The sequence below is a fragment of the Rattus norvegicus genome, chromosome 13 (genome assembly GCF_021556685.1).
Source record: "Rattus norvegicus strain SHRSP/BbbUtx chromosome 13, alternate assembly SHRSP_T2T, whole genome shotgun sequence".
NCBI lineage: Eukaryota > Metazoa > Chordata > Mammalia > Rodentia > Muridae > Rattus > Rattus norvegicus.
The window spans coordinates 104992236-105010547 of NC_141546.1; the positions used below are offsets into that span (position 1 = coordinate 104992236).

Consider the following 18312-nt stretch of genomic DNA (forward strand, 5'->3'; position numbering starts at 1 on the left):
GAAGGGTGTCGTTTCCCTAATTTCTTTCTCAGCTTGTTTCTCTTTTGTGTAGAGGAAGGCTACTGATTTATTTGAGTTAATTTTATACCCAGCCACTTTGCTGAAGTTGTTTATCAGCTTTAGTAGTTCTCTGGTGGAACTTTTGGGATCACTTAAATAAACTATCATATCATCTGCAAATAGTGATATTTTGACTTCTTCTTTTCCGATCTGTATCCCCTTGACCTCCTTTTGTTGTCTGATTGCTCTGGCTAGAACTTCAAGAACTATATTGAATAAGTAGGGAGAGAGTGGGCAGCCTTGTCTAGTCCCTGATTTTAGTGGGATTGCTTCAAGTTTCTCTCCATTTAGTTTAATGTTAGCAACTGGTTTGCTGTATATGGCTTTTACTATGTTTAGGTATGGGCCTTGAATTCCTATTCTTTCCAGGACTTTATCATGAAGGGGTGTTGAATTTTGTCAAATGCTTTCTCAGCATCTAATGAAATGATCATGTGGTTTTGTTCTTTCAGTTTGTTTATGTAATGGATCACGTTGATGGTTTTCCGTATATTAAACCATCCCTGCATGCCTGGGATGAAGCCTACTTGATCATGGTGGATGATTGTTTTGATGTGCTCTTGGATTCGGTTTGCCAGAATTTTATTGAGTATTTTTGCGTCGATATTCATAAGGGAAATTGGTCTGAAGTTCTCTTTCTTTGTTGGGTCTTTGTGTGGTTTAGGTATAAGAGTAATTGTGGCTTCATAGAAGGAATTCGGTAGGGCTCCATCTGTTTCAATTTTGTGGAATAGTTTGGATAATATTGGTAGGAGGTCTTCTAGGAAGGTCTGATAGAATTCTGCACTAAACCCGTCTGGACCTGGGCTCTTTTTGGTTGGGAGACCTTTAATGACTGCTTCTATTTCCTTAGGAGTTATGGGGTTGTTTAACTGGTTTATCTGTTCCTGATTTAACTTTGGTACCTGGTATTTGTCTAGGAAATTGTCCATTTCCTGTAGATTTTCAAGTTTTGTTGAATATAGGCTTTTATAGTAAGATCTGATGATTTTTTGAATTTCCTCTGAATCTGTAGTTATGTCTCCCTTTTCTTTTTTTTCTTTTTTTTTTTTTTTGGTTCTTTTTTTCGGAGCTGGGGACCGAACCCAGGGCCTTGCGCTTCCTAGGCAAGCGCTCTACCACTGAGCTAAATCCCCAACTCCATGTCTCCCTTTTCATTTCGGATTTTGTTAAATTGGACACACTCTCTGGGTCCTCTCGTTAGTCTGGCTAAGGGTTTATCTATCTTGTTGATTTTCTCAAAGAACCAACTTTTGGTTCTGTTGATTCTTTCTATGGTCCTTTTTGTTTCTACTTGGTTGATTTCAGCTCTGAGTTTGATTATTTCCTGCCTTCTACTCCTCCTGGGTGTATTTGCTTCTTTTTGCTCTAGAGCTTTTAGGTGTGCTGGCAAGCTGCTGACATATGCTCTTTCCTGTTTCTTTCTGCAGGCACACAGCGCTATGAGTTTTCCTCTTAGCACAGCTTTCATTGTGTCCCATAAGTTTGGGTATGTTGTACCTTCATTTTCATTAAATTCTAAAAAGTTTTTAATTTCTTTCTTTATTTCTTCCTTGACTAGGTTATCATTGAGTAGAGCATTGTTCAATTTCCACGTATATGTGGGCATTCTTCCCTTATTGTTATTGAAGACCAGTTTTAGGCCGTGGTGGTCTGATAGCACGCATGGGATTATTTCTATCTTTCTGTACCTGTTGAGGCCTGTTTTGACCAACTATATGGTCAATTTTGGAGAAAGTACCATGAGGACCTGAGAAGAAGGTATATCCTTTTGCTTTAGGATAGAATGTTCTATAAATATCCGTTAAGTCCATTTGGCTCATGACTTCTCTTAGTCTGTCTATGTCTCTGTTTAATTTCTGTTTCCATGATCTGTCCATTGATGAGAGTGGGGTGTTGAAATCTCCCACTATTATTGTGTGAGGTGCAATGTGTGATTTGAGCTTTAGTAAGGCTTCTTTTATGTATGTAGGTGCCCTTGTATTTGGGGCATAGATATTTAGGATTGAGAGTTCATCTTGGTGGATTTTTCCTTTGATGAATATGAAGTGTCCTTCCTTATCTTTTTTGATGACTTTTAATTGAAAATTGATTTTATTTGATATTAGAATGGCTACTCCAGCTTGCTTCTTCTGACCATTTGCTTGGAAAGTTGTTTTCCAGCCTTTCACTCTGAGGTAGTGTCTGTCTTTGTCTCTGAGGTGTGTTTCCTGTAGGCAGCAGAATGCAGGGTCCTCGTTGCGTATCCAGTTTGTTAATCTGTGTCTTTTTATTGGGGAGTTGAGGCCATTGATGTTGAGAGATATTAAGGAATAGTGATTATTGCTTCCTGTTATATTCATATTTGGATGTGAGGTTATGTTTGTGTGCTTTTCTTCTCTTTGTTTTGTTGCCAAGACGATTAGTTTCTTGCTTCTTCTAGGGTATAGCTTGCCTCCTTATGTTGGGCTTTACCCTTTATTATCCTTTGTAGTGCTGGAATTGTAGAAAGATATTGTGTAAATTTGGTTTTGTCATGGAATATCTTGGTTTCTCCATCTATGTTAATTGAGAGTTTTGCAGGATACAGTAACCTGGGCTGGCATTTGTGTTCTCTTAGGGTCTGTATGACATCTGTCCAGGATCTTCTGGCCTTCATAGTTTCTGGCAAAAAGTCTGGTGTGATTCTGATAGGTCTGCCTTTATATGTTACTTGACCTTTTTCCCTTACTGCTTTTAATATTCTTTCTTTATTTTGTGCGTTTGGTGTTTTGACTATTATGTGACGGGAGGTGTTTCTTTTCTGGTCCAATCTATTTGGAGTTCTGTAGGCTTCTTGTATGCCTATGGGTATCTCTTTTTTTAGGTTAGGGAAGTTTTCTTCTATGATTTTGTTGAAGATATTTACTGGTCCTTTGAGCTGGGAGTCTTCACTCTCTTCTATACCTATTATCCTTAGGTTTGATCTTCTCATTGAGTCCTGGATTTCCTGTATGTTTTGGACCAGTAGCTTTTTCTGCTTTACATTATCTTTGACAGTTGAGTCAATGATTTCTATGGAATCTTCCGCTCCCGAGATTCTCTCTTCCATCTCTTGTATTCTGTTGGTGAAGCTTGTATCTACAGCTCCTTGTCTCTTCTTTTGATTTTCTATATCCAGGGTTGTTTCCATGTGTTCTTTCTTGATTGCTTCTATTTCCATTTTTAATTCCTTCAACTGTTTGATTGTGTTTTCCTGGAATTCTTTCAGGGATTTTTGTGTCTCCTCTCTATGGGTTTCTACTTGTTTATTTATGTTTTCCTGGAATTCTTTCAGGCATTTTTGCGATTTCTCTCTGTAGGCTTCTACTTGTTCTCTAAGGGAGTTCTTCACGTCTTTCTTGAAGTCCTCCAGCATCATGATCAAATATGATTTTGAAACTAGATCTTGCTTTTCTGGTGTGTTTGGATATTCCATGTTTATTTTGGTGGGAGAATTGGGCTCCAATGATGCCATGTAGTCTTGGTTTCTGTTGCTTGGTTTCCTGTGCTTGCCTCTCGCCATCAGATTATCTCTAGTGTTACTTTGTTCTGCTATTTCTGACAGTGGCTAGACTGTCCTATAAGCCTGTGTGTCAGGAGTGCTGTAGACCTGTTTTCCTGTTTTCTTTCAGCCAGTTATGGGGACAGAGTGTTCTGCTTTCGGGCGTGTAGTTTTTCCTCTCTACAGGTCTTCAGCTGTTCCTGTGGGCCTGTGTCTTGAGTTCACCAGGCAGGTCACTTGCAGCAGAAAAGTTGGTCTTACCTGTGGTCCCGAGGCTCAAGTTTGCTCGCGGGGTGCTGCCCACGAGCTCTCTGCGGCGGCAGCAATCAGGAAGATATGCACCGCCCTTTCCGGGAGCTTCCGTGCACTAGGGTTCCAGATGGCGTTTGGTGTTTTCCTCTGGCGTCCGAGGTGTGTGTGCAGAGTGCAGTCTCTTCTGGTTTCCCAGGCGTGTCTGCCTCTCTGAAGGTTTAGCTCTCCCTCCCACGGGATTTGGGTGCAGAGAACTGTTTATCCGGTCTGTTTCCTTCAGGTTCCGGTGGTGTCTCAGGCGCAGGGGTCCTGCCGCTCCTGGGCCCTCCCCTACGGGAACCCAGAGGCCTTATACAGTTTCCCCTTGGGCCAGGGATGTGGGCAGGGGTGGGCAGTGTTGGTGGTCTCCTCCGATCTGCAGCCTCAGGAGTGCCCACCTGACCAGGCGGTGAGGTCTCTCTCCCACGGGGTTTGGGAGCAGAGAGCTGCTGCGGGCCGGGATCCTCGGGTGTGGGAATTCCGGTAAACACAGGAAGTGCCCGGTCCTAGAGGAATTTTGCCTCTGTGTGTCCTGAGTTCACCAGGCAGGTTTCTTGCAGCGGAAAAGTTGGTCTTACCTGTGGTTCCGAGGCTCAAGTTTGCTCGTGGGGTACTGCCTAAGTCTTCTCCGCGGCGGCAGCAACCGGAAAGATCTGCGCCGCTCTTTCCGGGAGCCTCCGTGGGATCCGCGGGTGTGGGACTTCCTACCTTCCAGCTCTTACAAGGGAATTACAGCTGCAGTTCTTCTAGTTACCACAGATTGTTTTCAGCCCTATACAGGGGAGGAGTGCCCACATACCATAGTATATCCTGTTGTTTGGTGATGACACTGGGTCCTTCTCTGTGCCAGTTATCCCCTGACTTATGAGAACATCGCAACCTCAAATCCTAACTGGGGATTTTCAGATCTATTGGTCTTAGCCTCACAGGCGTTCATAACAGTGACGCCTGGTGTCTGCGTGCTTAGAACGCATGGCTTAGTGCTCCTCCATCACTGTATGCTGCTCTGTGTCTCTACGACCCTTTGATCTGAAGCCTCCTCGTCTGCCACTGGAGATACTCTTGCTGTTGTCTGAGGAATGCTGCATGGGTCTTTCCCATACCCTCGCCCTAAACCCCTTTTTTCTTTTTTAACATTTATTTATTTCATGTATGTGAGTACACTGTAGCTGACTTCAGACACACCAGAAGAGGGCATCAGATCCCATCACAGATGGCTGTGAGCCACCATGTGGTGCTGGGAATTGAACTCAGGACCTCTGGAAGAGCAGTCAGTGCTCTTAACCACTGAGCCATCTCTCCAGCCCAACACCCTAAACCTCTTATATCGTTGTATCTGAAATGAATTTCTTGTACATATCACAGAGCTGAGTCATATTTTTAATGCACTCCGATCATGTTTTCTTCAACCAACAAAATTAGATTACTTATATTTAGTGTAGTTGATAATGTGTCTGCGCTTACATCGGTATGAGTTTTTAAACTTATTCTGGGATTTTGTTGTTTTCTGTTTACTACTTCTACTTTATTATGAATCAACTGAATATTTTTAGAATTCTACGATAGGCTGGATGTGGTGGCCCATGCCTGCAATCTCAGCATTCAAGAGGACAGGGTATGAGAATCATAGCTCAAGGCTACATGCACGTGGCATGACTGTGCACCCACAATAAACAAATATATATGTATTTACTTCAGTTTATCTACAGAGCTGTGAGTGGCATCTCCAGTTACAATCAAAAATATATACATGTAACATACATACACCATATACATGTAACATACATACACCAACCACAGTGGTGACTGGAGTCATCACTTTATCAAGTGTGGGAGTGTCCCTCTCTTTCTATGCTTTCTATACGCTCCCTTATTTATGAATTGTCTTTAATGCGTTTTTTCTACATATATTTAAAACTACATCGTGGCTGGTTTAGCCATTAAACATCGAGGCTCACAACCAAAACACATAAAACTCGATCAGATAATCTCGCAGATCCGACTTTGGCCATAACAAGCTTTAGGAAATAGGTAGCGTGGCCTGAAGACTCTTTTCCATGTTAAGGCACTCGTCTTGCACTTCTGCTTGGAAAGTGTGTCGTTCGGTGCGAGTCTGCTGGTGGCATGGCGTTATTTGCCTGTCATCTGACAATGTCCACATTTCCCCTCATTCTCTTTATGTTTTTTTAATGAGGTAGGTCCACTAGCTGTCTGGACTAGATCTGGCTGAACTCAACCCGAGATGTGCCTGCCTCTGCCTCAAGCACTGAGATTAAAAGTGTGTCCACCACACGAGGCTTCTCCCTCCATTCCAGAAAGGCATTTTCTCAGCATACAGAAGTCCAGGTGGCAGCTCTATCCTTTAGAACCTATGTCATGCAGTGTCCTTTGACCTCTAGGGCTTCTAAGGTCATTTGGTGTTCCTCCCTCCAGTTTTTTCTTGCTTCCCAAGCACTGGTTTTTAGAAGCTGGCTGAGGGGCCAGCCAGTGGATGTTGGTGAGTCTGCCCTATTTTGGGTTCACACAACTCCTAACCTTAGGCTTACAAAGACCTGAGGTGGTCAGAGAGCTCAGTCACAGACTATCTCTTCAGTTCCTGAGTGAGTTCACAGGCTCCTTGGTGATGTGGAAACTTAAGGGTTCTTTGGAAAATCATTTAGATGGTGTTCTGCTGGGGAAAACACATTAAGAAACATTTAGCTGAAGCAGACACAGATGAAAGGATGTTCTGCTAAAGCAAGCATGTGAAAGGACATGTGGTAACAACACACATGTATTGGTCAGCCTTACACTGTATAGCTGGGCTGCATTTGTCGGGACTCCATAGAGAGACACCCTAAACCTTCTGGTGGTGAGCTGCAGTTTGCTGCACCTTCCTCAGACTCAGGCTGGTTGGCAGAATGATGTCAGTGAGGCACGTGCTGAGCAAGACTGAGGAGGACGTGTGGTGTGTGGAGGTTTTAAGGACTGGGAGGACAGTGACAGAGGCTGAGCTAGGCTTGCTTAGAGCCAGCTGGGCAAGCTTGTGGGTCTCAAGTATTCACTGATCGTAGTTTCCCTGGTCCCTCCTGCTAACTCGAGCTGAGGCTGAGGCCTGGCTGTCTCTGCTAGGTCGTGCCACCACTGCTGATTCCTGTTGCTATCATGATTCCACCCAACTGGACTCCTGTGTACCAGTGAAGTATTTGCGAGTGGATCGAGCTGCTGCTGCTGACCTGTGAACTGAACTGCTGACTTCCAGACAACACAGATGGGAGTCGCTCCAAAGAACCTTTCTAAACAGGTCCACTCCCCACCCTCACCTCCACCTCCACATCCTTTCTTTTCCATTACCTCTGGTGGGTAGTAGGCTAGAAGAGAGGTTAAAGAGTTCAAGAACCCTCATTAAAACTAAGGTTTGTGCGGTTGGGGATTTAGCTCAGTGGTAGAGCACTTGCCTAGCAAGCACAAGGCCCTGGGTTCAGTCCCCAGCTCCGGAAAAAAAGAAAAAAGAAAAGAGAAAAAAAGACAAAAACAAACTAAGGTTTGAAGAAATGAAAGTTACCCTCAGGCTCAGCCGCTCTTGGTCCCAGGCCCCCCACCATCCTCCTGCTTTTGCATTTCCGTCCACCTGTGCTGTGGGAACTGAAGAAGGCACTGACCATGCGCGACAATCCCAAGTGTTCTGTCGATGCTCCCTGAGTACAAGCAGGAGCCCGTCCTGTACTCTTCCCCGTCCTTTCTTCGTTTGTCTTGTGGGCTTGTAATTATTCACTGAACCATATTTACAACACCATTTCAGTCCTCATTTCAGAACTGTACCTGCTGACTACACTTCCCCCTCAACTGAGGTCCTCCTTTTCTCATCAGTCAAGTGGCTGTCCTCAGAACTCGGGGCAGCACGGCACTGTGCTGCTATGTGGAAGGCACACTGGGCCTTTGCTGCAGCCTTCTGTGCTGTGCCTGAGCTGCAGCCACAGCCTTGGTCAGTCTTATTTTGGATGACTTGGTCAGGTTTGGTCTTGACTATACCTTTTCTAGCACCCACCCTGGCATCTACATGGTGACAGAAGTCCCAGACAAGTCTTCACTTGGGGCTCTCTAGGCCATCTTCCTTCTTTACTGTATTTTCCAGCCTTCCGGTGCTTAACTTAATAATAATTATTATTATTGCACATGGGAAAGGCAGAACACATGAGTGTCACCATTGTGTGTCAGAGTCACTATGGATGTTGAGGTCTGTACCCTCCACCAGCCCTTGTGTTTGTCTCCTGTGCAGACCCCAGAGCTTGAAGCTGAGTTCAGTCGGCAGCAGGACTACAGAGAAGCAAAGTCCACAGACAGTGCTGTCCTCTAAGACACCAACAGGACTCTGACCGTGTGGGCTAGTTGAAGTACAAGCAGGAGCCCTTTGAATTTAGCCCCTTATGGCCCGATGATAATATGAAAATACTGATTAATCTGAGCCCTCAATACTAAGTCTCCCTATGTGCTCTCATAAGGACTTTAGTCAGACATGGAGGAGATAAGTATCCATCTCTCCACACCTGCCAGCCTGAATCGCCTGCCCGATCCTCCACCAGATGAACTACAAAGAACAAATCCTGGCACTGGGCTGACACCACAGCAACCCCAGAGTCCGGCTGAGCAGCACCAGGTGAGGCTGGGACGTGAGGCACATGAGCTCAAAGCAGCAACAGTTCACAGACTGCAAAGCATGACCAGTGAATTTAGGTGATACTGCCTTCCCATCTCTGGTGTTGTCTCTAGATTTTTATGGTTTTGAATTTGTTTTTTAATCCACAAGAAGTGACAAGATATTTCAAAGAGTACTGTCTACTCCTCACCCAGCTGTCCCCAAGGAGGACATAAGCAGGGTCAAGACAAGAGCAAGGATAAGGACTTGGCAATGGCTCATGACGACTGAGGAGGCTGTGATCCGGGAAGCGAGCTGTGTAACAGGGACGTCTTCGGAAACCCTCGCAGCCTTTGATCATCTAATGGCCAAATGACTAAATCGGATCCCCAGTGAGCTGCATGTAAGCACCTGTGCACTGACCACACAGCACGCTCTCACACTTCAATGCTCACAACTGACCACACAGCACACACTCACACATCACATGCTCACGGCACAAAGCATGGCACCCGCCCAGGCAACGGGCTCCCAAGACAATGGCAGGAGCCTACGTGGGCACCCACCAGTTTGCCTCTCATTTTTCTTCTGCTATTGCACAAGGAAAACATCTGCAAATGCATCTGAGAGTGAAAGGTAATCTTCAAAGTTATCTAAGACAAAATCCACCAAATACTTGGCTCCCTCCACAGCATCCCTCTGTGACACCCCCACCACTCACTGGATGCTTCAACTGAAAAGAAGGTCATAAGGTCTCAGGTTTACTCCATCTTTGGTCAAGACTCTAATTCTTAAAAGGTCTATCTAGCCAGGCGGTGGTGGCTGGCACATACTTTTAACCCCAGCACTCAGAAGGCAGAGGCAGGCAGATCTCTGAGTTCAAGACCAACCTGGTTTACAGAGTGAGCTTCAGGATAGCCAAGAAGAAAGCAGGGAGGGAGGGAGGGAGGGAGGGATCTCTAACTATGAGTCCAATTCTCTCTCTCTGCAACTTAAGCTTCTGTAGTTCTAGCTGTCTCCTGGGAGGAGGGAGGAACCTGCAGTCCCACTGCACACCACACCCCTCAGTGAGTCCCAGCACTCCATTTGCCAGCACACACTCATTGTTTCTAACATAACTAAGACTCTCCTGGGTTTAAACAAGCATGGCAGAGCTGCAGCTCTGAAATACCCAAAGCCTACACATGTCTGATCAGGTGAGAAGGCCTCCTTCTCTCTCTGGTCTTCCTGTAACAGGACTCTGAAATCTTCACCAGACACGTCATCTCTGCAACAGAAGGGGCGCCTGCCTATATATGCTCTAAGACTGTATATGCTCTAAGACTATATACGCTCTAAGACTACATATGCTCTAAGACTATATATGCTGAGACTATATATGCTCTAAGACTACATATGCTCTAAGACTATATATGTTGAGACTATATATGCTCTAAGATTATATATGCTCTAAGACTACATATGCTCTAAGACTATATATGCTCTAAGACTACATATGCTCTAAGACTACATATGCTCTAAGACTACATATGCTCTAAGACTATATATGCTCTAAGACTATATATGCTCTAAGACTATATATGCTCTAAGACTACATATGCTCTAAGACTACATATGCTCTAACACTATATATGCTCTAAGACTATATATGCTCTAAGAGCTCTGGTACTTACTCCTTGTTGCATAAAGGATTTTACAACCCCAACGAAGAAATGGAAGGCAGTTCCTACGGTCTGAACACTAAACCAGCGAACAGCCATGGCTCACTAGGGACCTTGTAGAGTGGTTTTAGGGAGCAGTCTCAGATTACACCAGTAGGTGTCACTCTACGATATATTTTAAATTCTTTTCAATTCACTCATTCAACATTGAGGGCCCAGGGTGTGATTGGCATGTGCCATAACTCTAGGCACAAAGAAAATGGTAGGGAGTCAAACAGCACAACACTGTTCTCACAAGGTCTGCATTGCAGCTACTAATAAGACCACTCCTTGGCTTTCTAGATAGAGGTTTATAAAATGCATTTCCTAATGAACTGTAATACAAAGCTGAACTTGCTACGTTAATAAATAACTCGAAATAATTCACAAACAGCAAAATAAAACAGAATCAGAGACTGCTGTCCCAGATCTATGAGGATGCACCCTGGTTGTTTTCTAGACCTGAGTTTACTCAACCCCAAGTTTCTAAAACCCAAATTAAAGGGATTCTTTAGTACAAGAAAAAGGATTTTTTCCTTGAACAACGATCAAAATTTTAAAACCTACCTACTTGTGTTTTGCTAGCAGACATGATGTTATGGTGTTCAAGACTATCTGTAAAGCTGACTGATTCCCAGACATAGAGCTTCTTCTTACCACTTAGAAAACGGCATCTGAGAGGCACTGGTAATGGAGACAGACAGCAATGCACTGTGCCTCAACTACAAAAGCAGGAACTCCTCTGCTGAAAGAGTCTGCTTGTATTAATGTGTGGAACTCCTAGCTAAGGTTCAAAGCACAACAGTCAGAGTCGTAAGATAACGTCTAGGAGTCAATCCGACAGCACGTGCAGGAAGGCAACATGTCTGCACCCGTGCCCACTCAGTTCCCATCTGGTTCAGTCTACTCTCAAACAGAATGCTCTCCATAACGCAAAGGCTAACAGAAGCAGTCACAGGAACACTGCACTGAACAACATACAGAATGTCCTGATGCACAGAATCCTTTACGCTCAAACTTCATTCATAGCTGCTTGAGACAATGACGCTTACAAGAGTAAAAAAACATGAAGAGCTTCACACAAGTTCTGACTTGATGTTCTCTTAGAAGGCTTCAGAGCGTGAGCGTTTGCCCAAGCTTCTCGAGCTGCACTGCAGACTGCTCAAGTGCAACAGGGACTCGCAAGAACACTTCAGCAGACGAGGGGTATTTGAGGCACCAAAAGGAACAAACACTTAGGTGTTTTAGGGACAATCCCAAGAGGTCAAGAGATCGAGATTCATTTATGTCAACTTTAAACACAGCATTTTCTTTGATGTTGCAATAGTAGAACAACCTAGTGTATACAAATTGACAGGCTCAGTGTTGACATCTGGCATGATTGACATGCCACTAAGCTTTGTGGGGCCAGGAGATATAAAAAGGGCTCAGGACACTGGAAAAGCAGAGTTTGGAGTCAGCCAAGTTCAAGATTGTGCTCAGCACTCCTACAAGTTGGCCAAGTGACTTCCAGGCAATTACTCTGTTTTTATATCACTTTCCCACTAAGATAAATAAATGGGATTGTAAGGAGGGTTCCATAAACCATCTTATATGAATGCCTAATATGTGGGTGTGGGCACACAGTAGGTGCTCATAAATGACAGCTACCAGTAAGTCCAACTTCCTTTGTAACCGTTAAAGTAACTGTATCAGTTAATGCTGAACAACCATAAATTCACCAATTGAAGTGGTACTTTAGAAAATTAAAACCCCTTACTCAACTGAACGCCCACAAACACCCCTTCTCCTTGGCACAGATGTATTTTGCATGGCCTTATGTGAGGTGCTGAGATAAGAGCTTTTCCTCGGTTGCTTTGTTACTTTAAAGGCAGATGCATTTGAGTCATTTTCCCTTTGTTTCATATCCCTAAGATCCGAAGCTTCAAAGACAGAGTTGTCAGCATGCAGTCGATTTATGACTGAACTCTTGAAGGGACACTGAAGAATTACCTTGTCAATCACCCCAAGGACTCTGAAGGCCTTCAGCTCCTCGGCAGGGCTCCTTAGGTTCCAAGGGGGCCTTGAACTTAGTGCTCCTGGAGGCTAATGGGAGATATCAAAGATTACACATCAATCAGGGAGGTACTTGAAGGAAGACTGCCTACTGAAGCAAACGCCAGGGCAAAGGAAACTAAATTTATCATAAATCAGAGACGAGAGATAAAAGGAGAAAGTTACTGTTTGTCTGTAATGTAAAATGAAAAAAAAATCAAAATAAAGAAAATCAAAAGGAAAAGGCAAGACAAAAGCACAAGTAAATAAGTCATACCACTGAAAACAGGTTTTTTAAAAACAAAAATTAATGAGCTGATAGTGTTTTTAGGGCTATCATGAAACTGTCTAACAATCAGCTGATCAGGCCTAAGTCGGTGACAACCTTGAATTTACCCAAGACAGACCAAAAGTACTTTAGGAAGAAAACAAACAAACAAACAAACAAACAAAAAATCATTGAACAGAGTCATTTGAAACAGAAGAGGTATAACCTTGAAACAATAGTCCTTTAGTGTTTCTTTATAAAACAAAGTAAGCAGTTAGACACTTTGATCTATACCATACATTTTAAAGGGAATTGGCAGATTCAAGTTCACCAGAAAAAGGGCCAACCAACGGTGAGGAAGAAAATGCCCCATCAATACAGCCACTGCTATTAGAACAGAGCTGGGAGTGATTCATGAGAAAAAGAGCTTTTCCTCAAATATCTGAATATCTGTGATGTGGAGACCAGTGCATTACCTACGAACAAGATCAGTGAATGTGGGAACGGGCTGCTTGAGCACCAGTGAAAAACTCTTAACTTCCCAACTCTGGAGTTGGCTTTGCCCTGCCTGTCAGCTAAGTCCTGAGAGGAGCAGAGCTCAGAGCATGTACAGCTGGATTTATGTCCAGGAGGCCTTCTATAGTTCCTCCCCACACAACACAAGCCTTGTCACACAGGACAGACAGCTTTATCAACAAACTAGATAGAATACAGAGGGGACAGCATGGTAAGAAACCTACTGAGACCCCTCTCTGGACACTTCACAGAGTGGCCTGGCCAGACACAACACTTAAAAATAAGAACTGCACCCTGATTACTGTGGGGGGTAGGGTCAGGGAATTAGCAAGGAGGTTGTCAGGGGGAACTGGGTGCAAGTTATAATGGGAAAATCACCACCTAGGAAAGGGTCTAAAGGCAGCAATTCTCACTGCCTTCAAATAGTTTTGTCATCTCTGGGTGCACCAGGCAAATGCTAAATCCAGACCATCTGGAACGGTAATGCTGGACAGGAGGTGTTTGGTTTGGTTTGAATTTTGTAGGCAGGATCTCCTAAAGCCCAGGCTGGCCTCAAACTTGCTTTGTAGCCAAGGTTGATCTTGAACTAAGGATCCTAATGACTCTTATCTTGCACATGCTGGAATTACAGGTGTGTACTACATCTGGCTAAGGCTGTGTGTGTGTGTGTGTGTGTGTGTGTGTGTGTGTGTCTGTGTGTGTGTCTGTGTGTGTGTCTGTGTGTGTGTCTGTGTGTGTGTGTATCTGTATGTCTGTGCATGTGTCTGTGCATGTGTGTGTGTGTGTGTGTGTGTGTGTCTGTGTGTGTGTCTGTGTGTGTGTCTGTGTGTGTGTCTGTGTGTGTGTGTATCTGTATGTCTGTGCATGTGTCTGTGCATGTGTATGTCTGTGTGTGTGTATCTGTGTGTCTGTATGGCTATGTGTGTGTCTGTGCATGTGTGTGTCTGTGTGTGTGTGCCTGTGTGTGTCTGTGTGTGTGCATCTGTATGTCTGTGCATGTGTATGTTTGTGTGTGTGTGTGTCTGCATATCTATGTGTGTATGTGCATGTTTATGTCTGTGTGTGTGTCTGTGTGTATGTCTGTATATCTATGCGTATGTATGTGCATGTGTATGTCTGTGTGTGTCTGTGTGTATGTGTCTGTGTTTGTGTGTCTGTATGTCTGTGTGTGTGTCTGTGCATGTATATGTCTGTGTATGTCTATGTGTGTGTGTATATCTGTGTGTCTATATGTCTGTGCATGTGTCTGTGCATGTGTATGTCTGTGTGTGTGTCCGTATGTCTATGCGTGTAAGTCTGTGTGTGTCTGTGTATGTGTGTCTGTATGTCTGTGCATGTGTCTGTGCATGTGTATGTCTGTGCATGTGTCTGTGTATGTGTATGTCTGTGTGCACGTATGTATGTGTTATATGTACATGTGTACCTGTATGCACATGCACATAGAGACCAGAGATCAACACTGGATGCTTCTTCAATCATTCTCCACCTTACTGTTTGAGAAAGGCCTCTCCTCGAACCTGCAGCTCACTGATTGGCTTGTCCACTCTGTGGATGCTGAGGTCACCATCCTTGTCCCTGTGCTAGCGTTATAGGCATAGAATGCCATGTTCTCTTCCTGCATGGGTGCTAGGGTCCAAGATGCTCGCACCTTATCAACCAAGCCACTCTCAGCCCCAGATAATAACAACTTCTTTTTTCTTTTCTTTTTTTTTTTTTTTTTTTTTTTCGGAGCTGGGGACCGAACCCAGGACCTTGCATAATAACAACTTTTAAATGATATAATTTGATTTCTTAGATATGTCTCAGCAAACATTATTTGATACTGCATTTTCTTAGAAGCTAAAGTAGATGTCAGAAAACACATCTGTTGCCATCTCCTTCAAAGCTGAAACCTAAGGAGAATGTTTAATGCCTACAAATGTGTATTAAGACCTCAGTGAACCCATCCGAACCATCATAAAAAAGTCTCTTCTACAGGATTTCCATGGTCTTTCTTCCTTCATCTTTACCCTCCCAACCCCACACTCGGTGTGGTACTGACAGGAAGTTGCTCTAATAATCTCTGTTTTACTCGGATGCAAAGGGAGACTCAGAAGGATGAATTGCTTCTACCACAGAAAGAAAATGGGATCCTGACAGACTCAGCTCTCACCCTACTGCTGCCAATCTTTCCATTAAATGCCACACCCCCCCCCACACACACACACACACCACCCCCCCACACACACACACACCATGCCCCACCCCCACACGCCACACACACACACACATGCCACACTCACCCACACACCCACACACACCTCACACACATACACCACACACACACACCACATACCCCCCACACACATCTCCCACACACACATCCCCCACACAGACACCACACACATACACACACCACACATACACACACCACACAGACACACACGTAACACACACACACACGCAAACATGTGCGTGCATCTTGCTGCATTACCAACAAAGAGGAAAATCTGCTTGTAACTTCAGCAGAAGAGCAACTGGGGAAAGTATTATTTTATCTGTTACATTTGATGTTTAATAAACTAAATGCTACGGCATGGCACCCCCCGTCTTCTGTTCACATTTCTGATCTCTTAGATTCCAGAGACAGTTTACTCTGCCTACCCCACAGTATTTAAGGTGAGGGCCACAGCAGTGCCATGCTGCAGACTGTGATGCACTGAATGTCCTGATGGTGATGGCTCTGTCTGGCTCAGCAGTATTCCACAGTGAGGTCCCTGGGAGGTGACTGGGTCTCGAGGGCTCTGACCTCATCATGACTCCACTTATGGACTCACAACTTGAAAGACTTTGGGGTTGTATACTAATGAGATTTAGGAAGTGGGCCTAAGTGGAGAAAATTAGACCACTGGAGACTTGCCTCCCATTCTCACGCTCTACCACAGGCTCTCGGTCTTTAACTGGGCTCTGCCATAGGCCAGAACCAACAGCCAAGGGACCACAGTCTGAAACTGTGAGCCAGTACAAATCATTCCACCTTTTCCACAGCAATTAAAAACCTAACATTATACAGGTCATCGAGAGGCGGCTACAGTGAGGGTCACAGTGGAGGACCAGAAAACAAAAGCCCTTGAATATGAGAACCGTGTGCACTGTCCTCTACCGAGTGGAGAGAGGTGTTCTGTGTGAGAAAGGAGCCATAAGCACTGCAAACAGCAGTGACTTGGAGCAGATGGGAACAGCAAAGGCAACAGACACAAAACTTCTCTTTCTTTGCAGATAGAGTATACGAAGACTATGAAATAAAGCTATCATTTTAAAAACTGCATACTGTTGGCTCCTATGAGAGGGGGAGTCAGTTTTCTTTGAGGGTGTGGCCCCTGATGGGTCTAACACACGCCACTGCGTGGTCCCCAACCATGAGTCCATGGGCAGGCAGCACACCCTGGACTTGTGGGCCAAGAGGGAGGACACCAAGTTGGAAGGGGCGGAGGGAGTGGGGAGTGGATCTGGGAACATGAGGATCATCAGATCAAATACAATGTCAGTGCACAGGAAATTCTCAAAACTAAAATCATTCTTAATAATCTCTTATTTCTTATATGTAGTAACATTTAAATTATATATAACTCCACAAATCTGTTCTTAGACAGCAAAAGGAAGCATCAATCTACAGGATTTAATAAAAAACAGGCTTCAGAAACCAGATCCAGATCTCAGCTTATTTTGTCTTCCTAACAGAAGGACACTGAGAAGTAAGGCAGCTAAGCAGTCTCTGGTGACAAAGACTGGTGGCAGGAGAGAGGACTAACCTCTAAGTGTACCCAGGTAAAGCAATGCATACCTGTAATCCTAGCACTCAGGCCACTGATGCAGGAGGACTGCCATGAAGGCAAGGTCACCAGAGGGCTCCACCAGAGACCCCGTCCCAAAAGGAATTAAACAATGAACTCTTGTAAAAAAGTGTCACCAACTCAGCACAACGTTTCAAAGCAGCAGGAAGTGGCTTCCTAGGCAGCATAGCTGATGTCCTTGATGTAAAAAGTCAGTGTTTCTCTTTACATGTAAGGGCTATTGTAGCACAGGACGTCAAGAAAGATTGGCTAGGTCCGTCTATACCAGGACTACACACATACAAGATCTGATGGCCCAACAGAGATGGCAAGAAAACACTGCTCAACCAGCCAAGGCCTAAGCCTGGACGCATGGCTCTGTGCAATGCTGTCCATAGCTGGTACCTGTGATCCAGTACCTGTGATCCAGTACCTGTGATCCAGTACCTGTGATCCAGTACCTGTGATCTGCAGTTAGCAAACAGTTGAAATCTAGTTGCTATTTCTGTTCTCTAAAAGGTTAAGTAAGGGCTGTCTGCCTTCTCCTTTGAGTCAGCAGTTGACCTACCCACAGTCTCTTTGATTTATTCAGTGTTCTCAGTATGCAATGTCCACCTGCTGTAGATGCAGTGTTCCTCAGATATACACACATTGCTTGAGGACTTATAGTGGAAAATAGGATTCAGCAGGGCTGAGGTGGGCCCCAAGATTCTGTGCTTCCAACAGGCTCCCTGGTGGGGCTGCTGCTGCTATTTCCCAGCCCTACTCAGAATGGAGTGAGCACACCTCAAAACACCTCAGCAGAAGTCATTCATTATTGTTAGGGAAAAACAGACAAAAGGAGAGAAAAGGTATCCAGAACCCGGCTCCGGGTGAGGAAAGTGGTGGGTAATGATCTTCCCTGCACTAGGGCAGGCATGAGGCCAGCTGGGGTTACGTAGAAAGACCCTGTCTCAAAAGAGAAGGGGGAGGAAGAGGAGAAGGAGAAGGAGGGGAGAAGGAGAAGGAGAAGGAGAGGAGAAGAAGGAGGAGAAGGAGAAGAGAAGGAGGAGAAGGAGAAGGAGAAGGAGAAGGAGAGGAGAAGAAGGAGGAGAAGGAGAAGAGAAGGAGGAGAAGGAGAAGGAGAAGGAGGAGAAGGAGAGGAGAAGAAGGAGGAGAAGGAGAAGAGAAGGAGGAGAAGGAGAAGGAGACGGAGGAGAAGGAGAGGAGAAGGAGAAGGAGAGGAGAAGGAGAAGGAGAAGGAGAAGGAGAAGGAGAAGGAGAGGAGAAGGAGAAGGAGAAGGAGAAGGAGAAGGAGGAGGAGGAGGAGGAGAAGGAGAAGGAGAAGGAGAAGAAGGAGAAGGAGAAGGAGAGGAGAAGGAGAAGGAGAAGGAGAGGAGAAGGGGAAGGAGAAGGAGAAGGAGACGGAGAGGAGGAGGAGAAGGAGAAGGAGAAGGAGAAGAAGGAGAAGGAGAACTATTCAAACTCAGAACTTCACTATCTGGCGGAGTTCGAGCTCTGCAAATCCTTCCTAG

At 44.8% G+C, this 18312-nt stretch overlaps 1 protein-coding gene across 13 annotated transcripts in view; it reads right to left on the reverse strand.

The window, feature by feature from the left end:
• Positions 1–18312, reverse strand: part of Rps6kc1 (ribosomal protein S6 kinase C1) — a 144172-nt gene that overhangs the window by 53672 nt on the left and 72188 nt on the right. For 10 of the 13 annotated variants that reach the window (XR_015635146.1, XR_015635147.1, XM_087580405.1 and 7 more), the window contains one exon: positions 12161–12253. The exons of the other annotated variants lie outside the window; for them this stretch is intronic. Coding sequence is in view for 8 of the 10 variants with exons in the window: in XM_087580405.1 (XP_087436531.1) it covers positions 12161–12253 (93 nt within the window). In the remaining 2 variants the exon portion in view is untranslated. The remainder of the gene's footprint in view (positions 1–12160; positions 12254–18312) is intronic. 13 annotated transcript variants of the gene reach the window in all.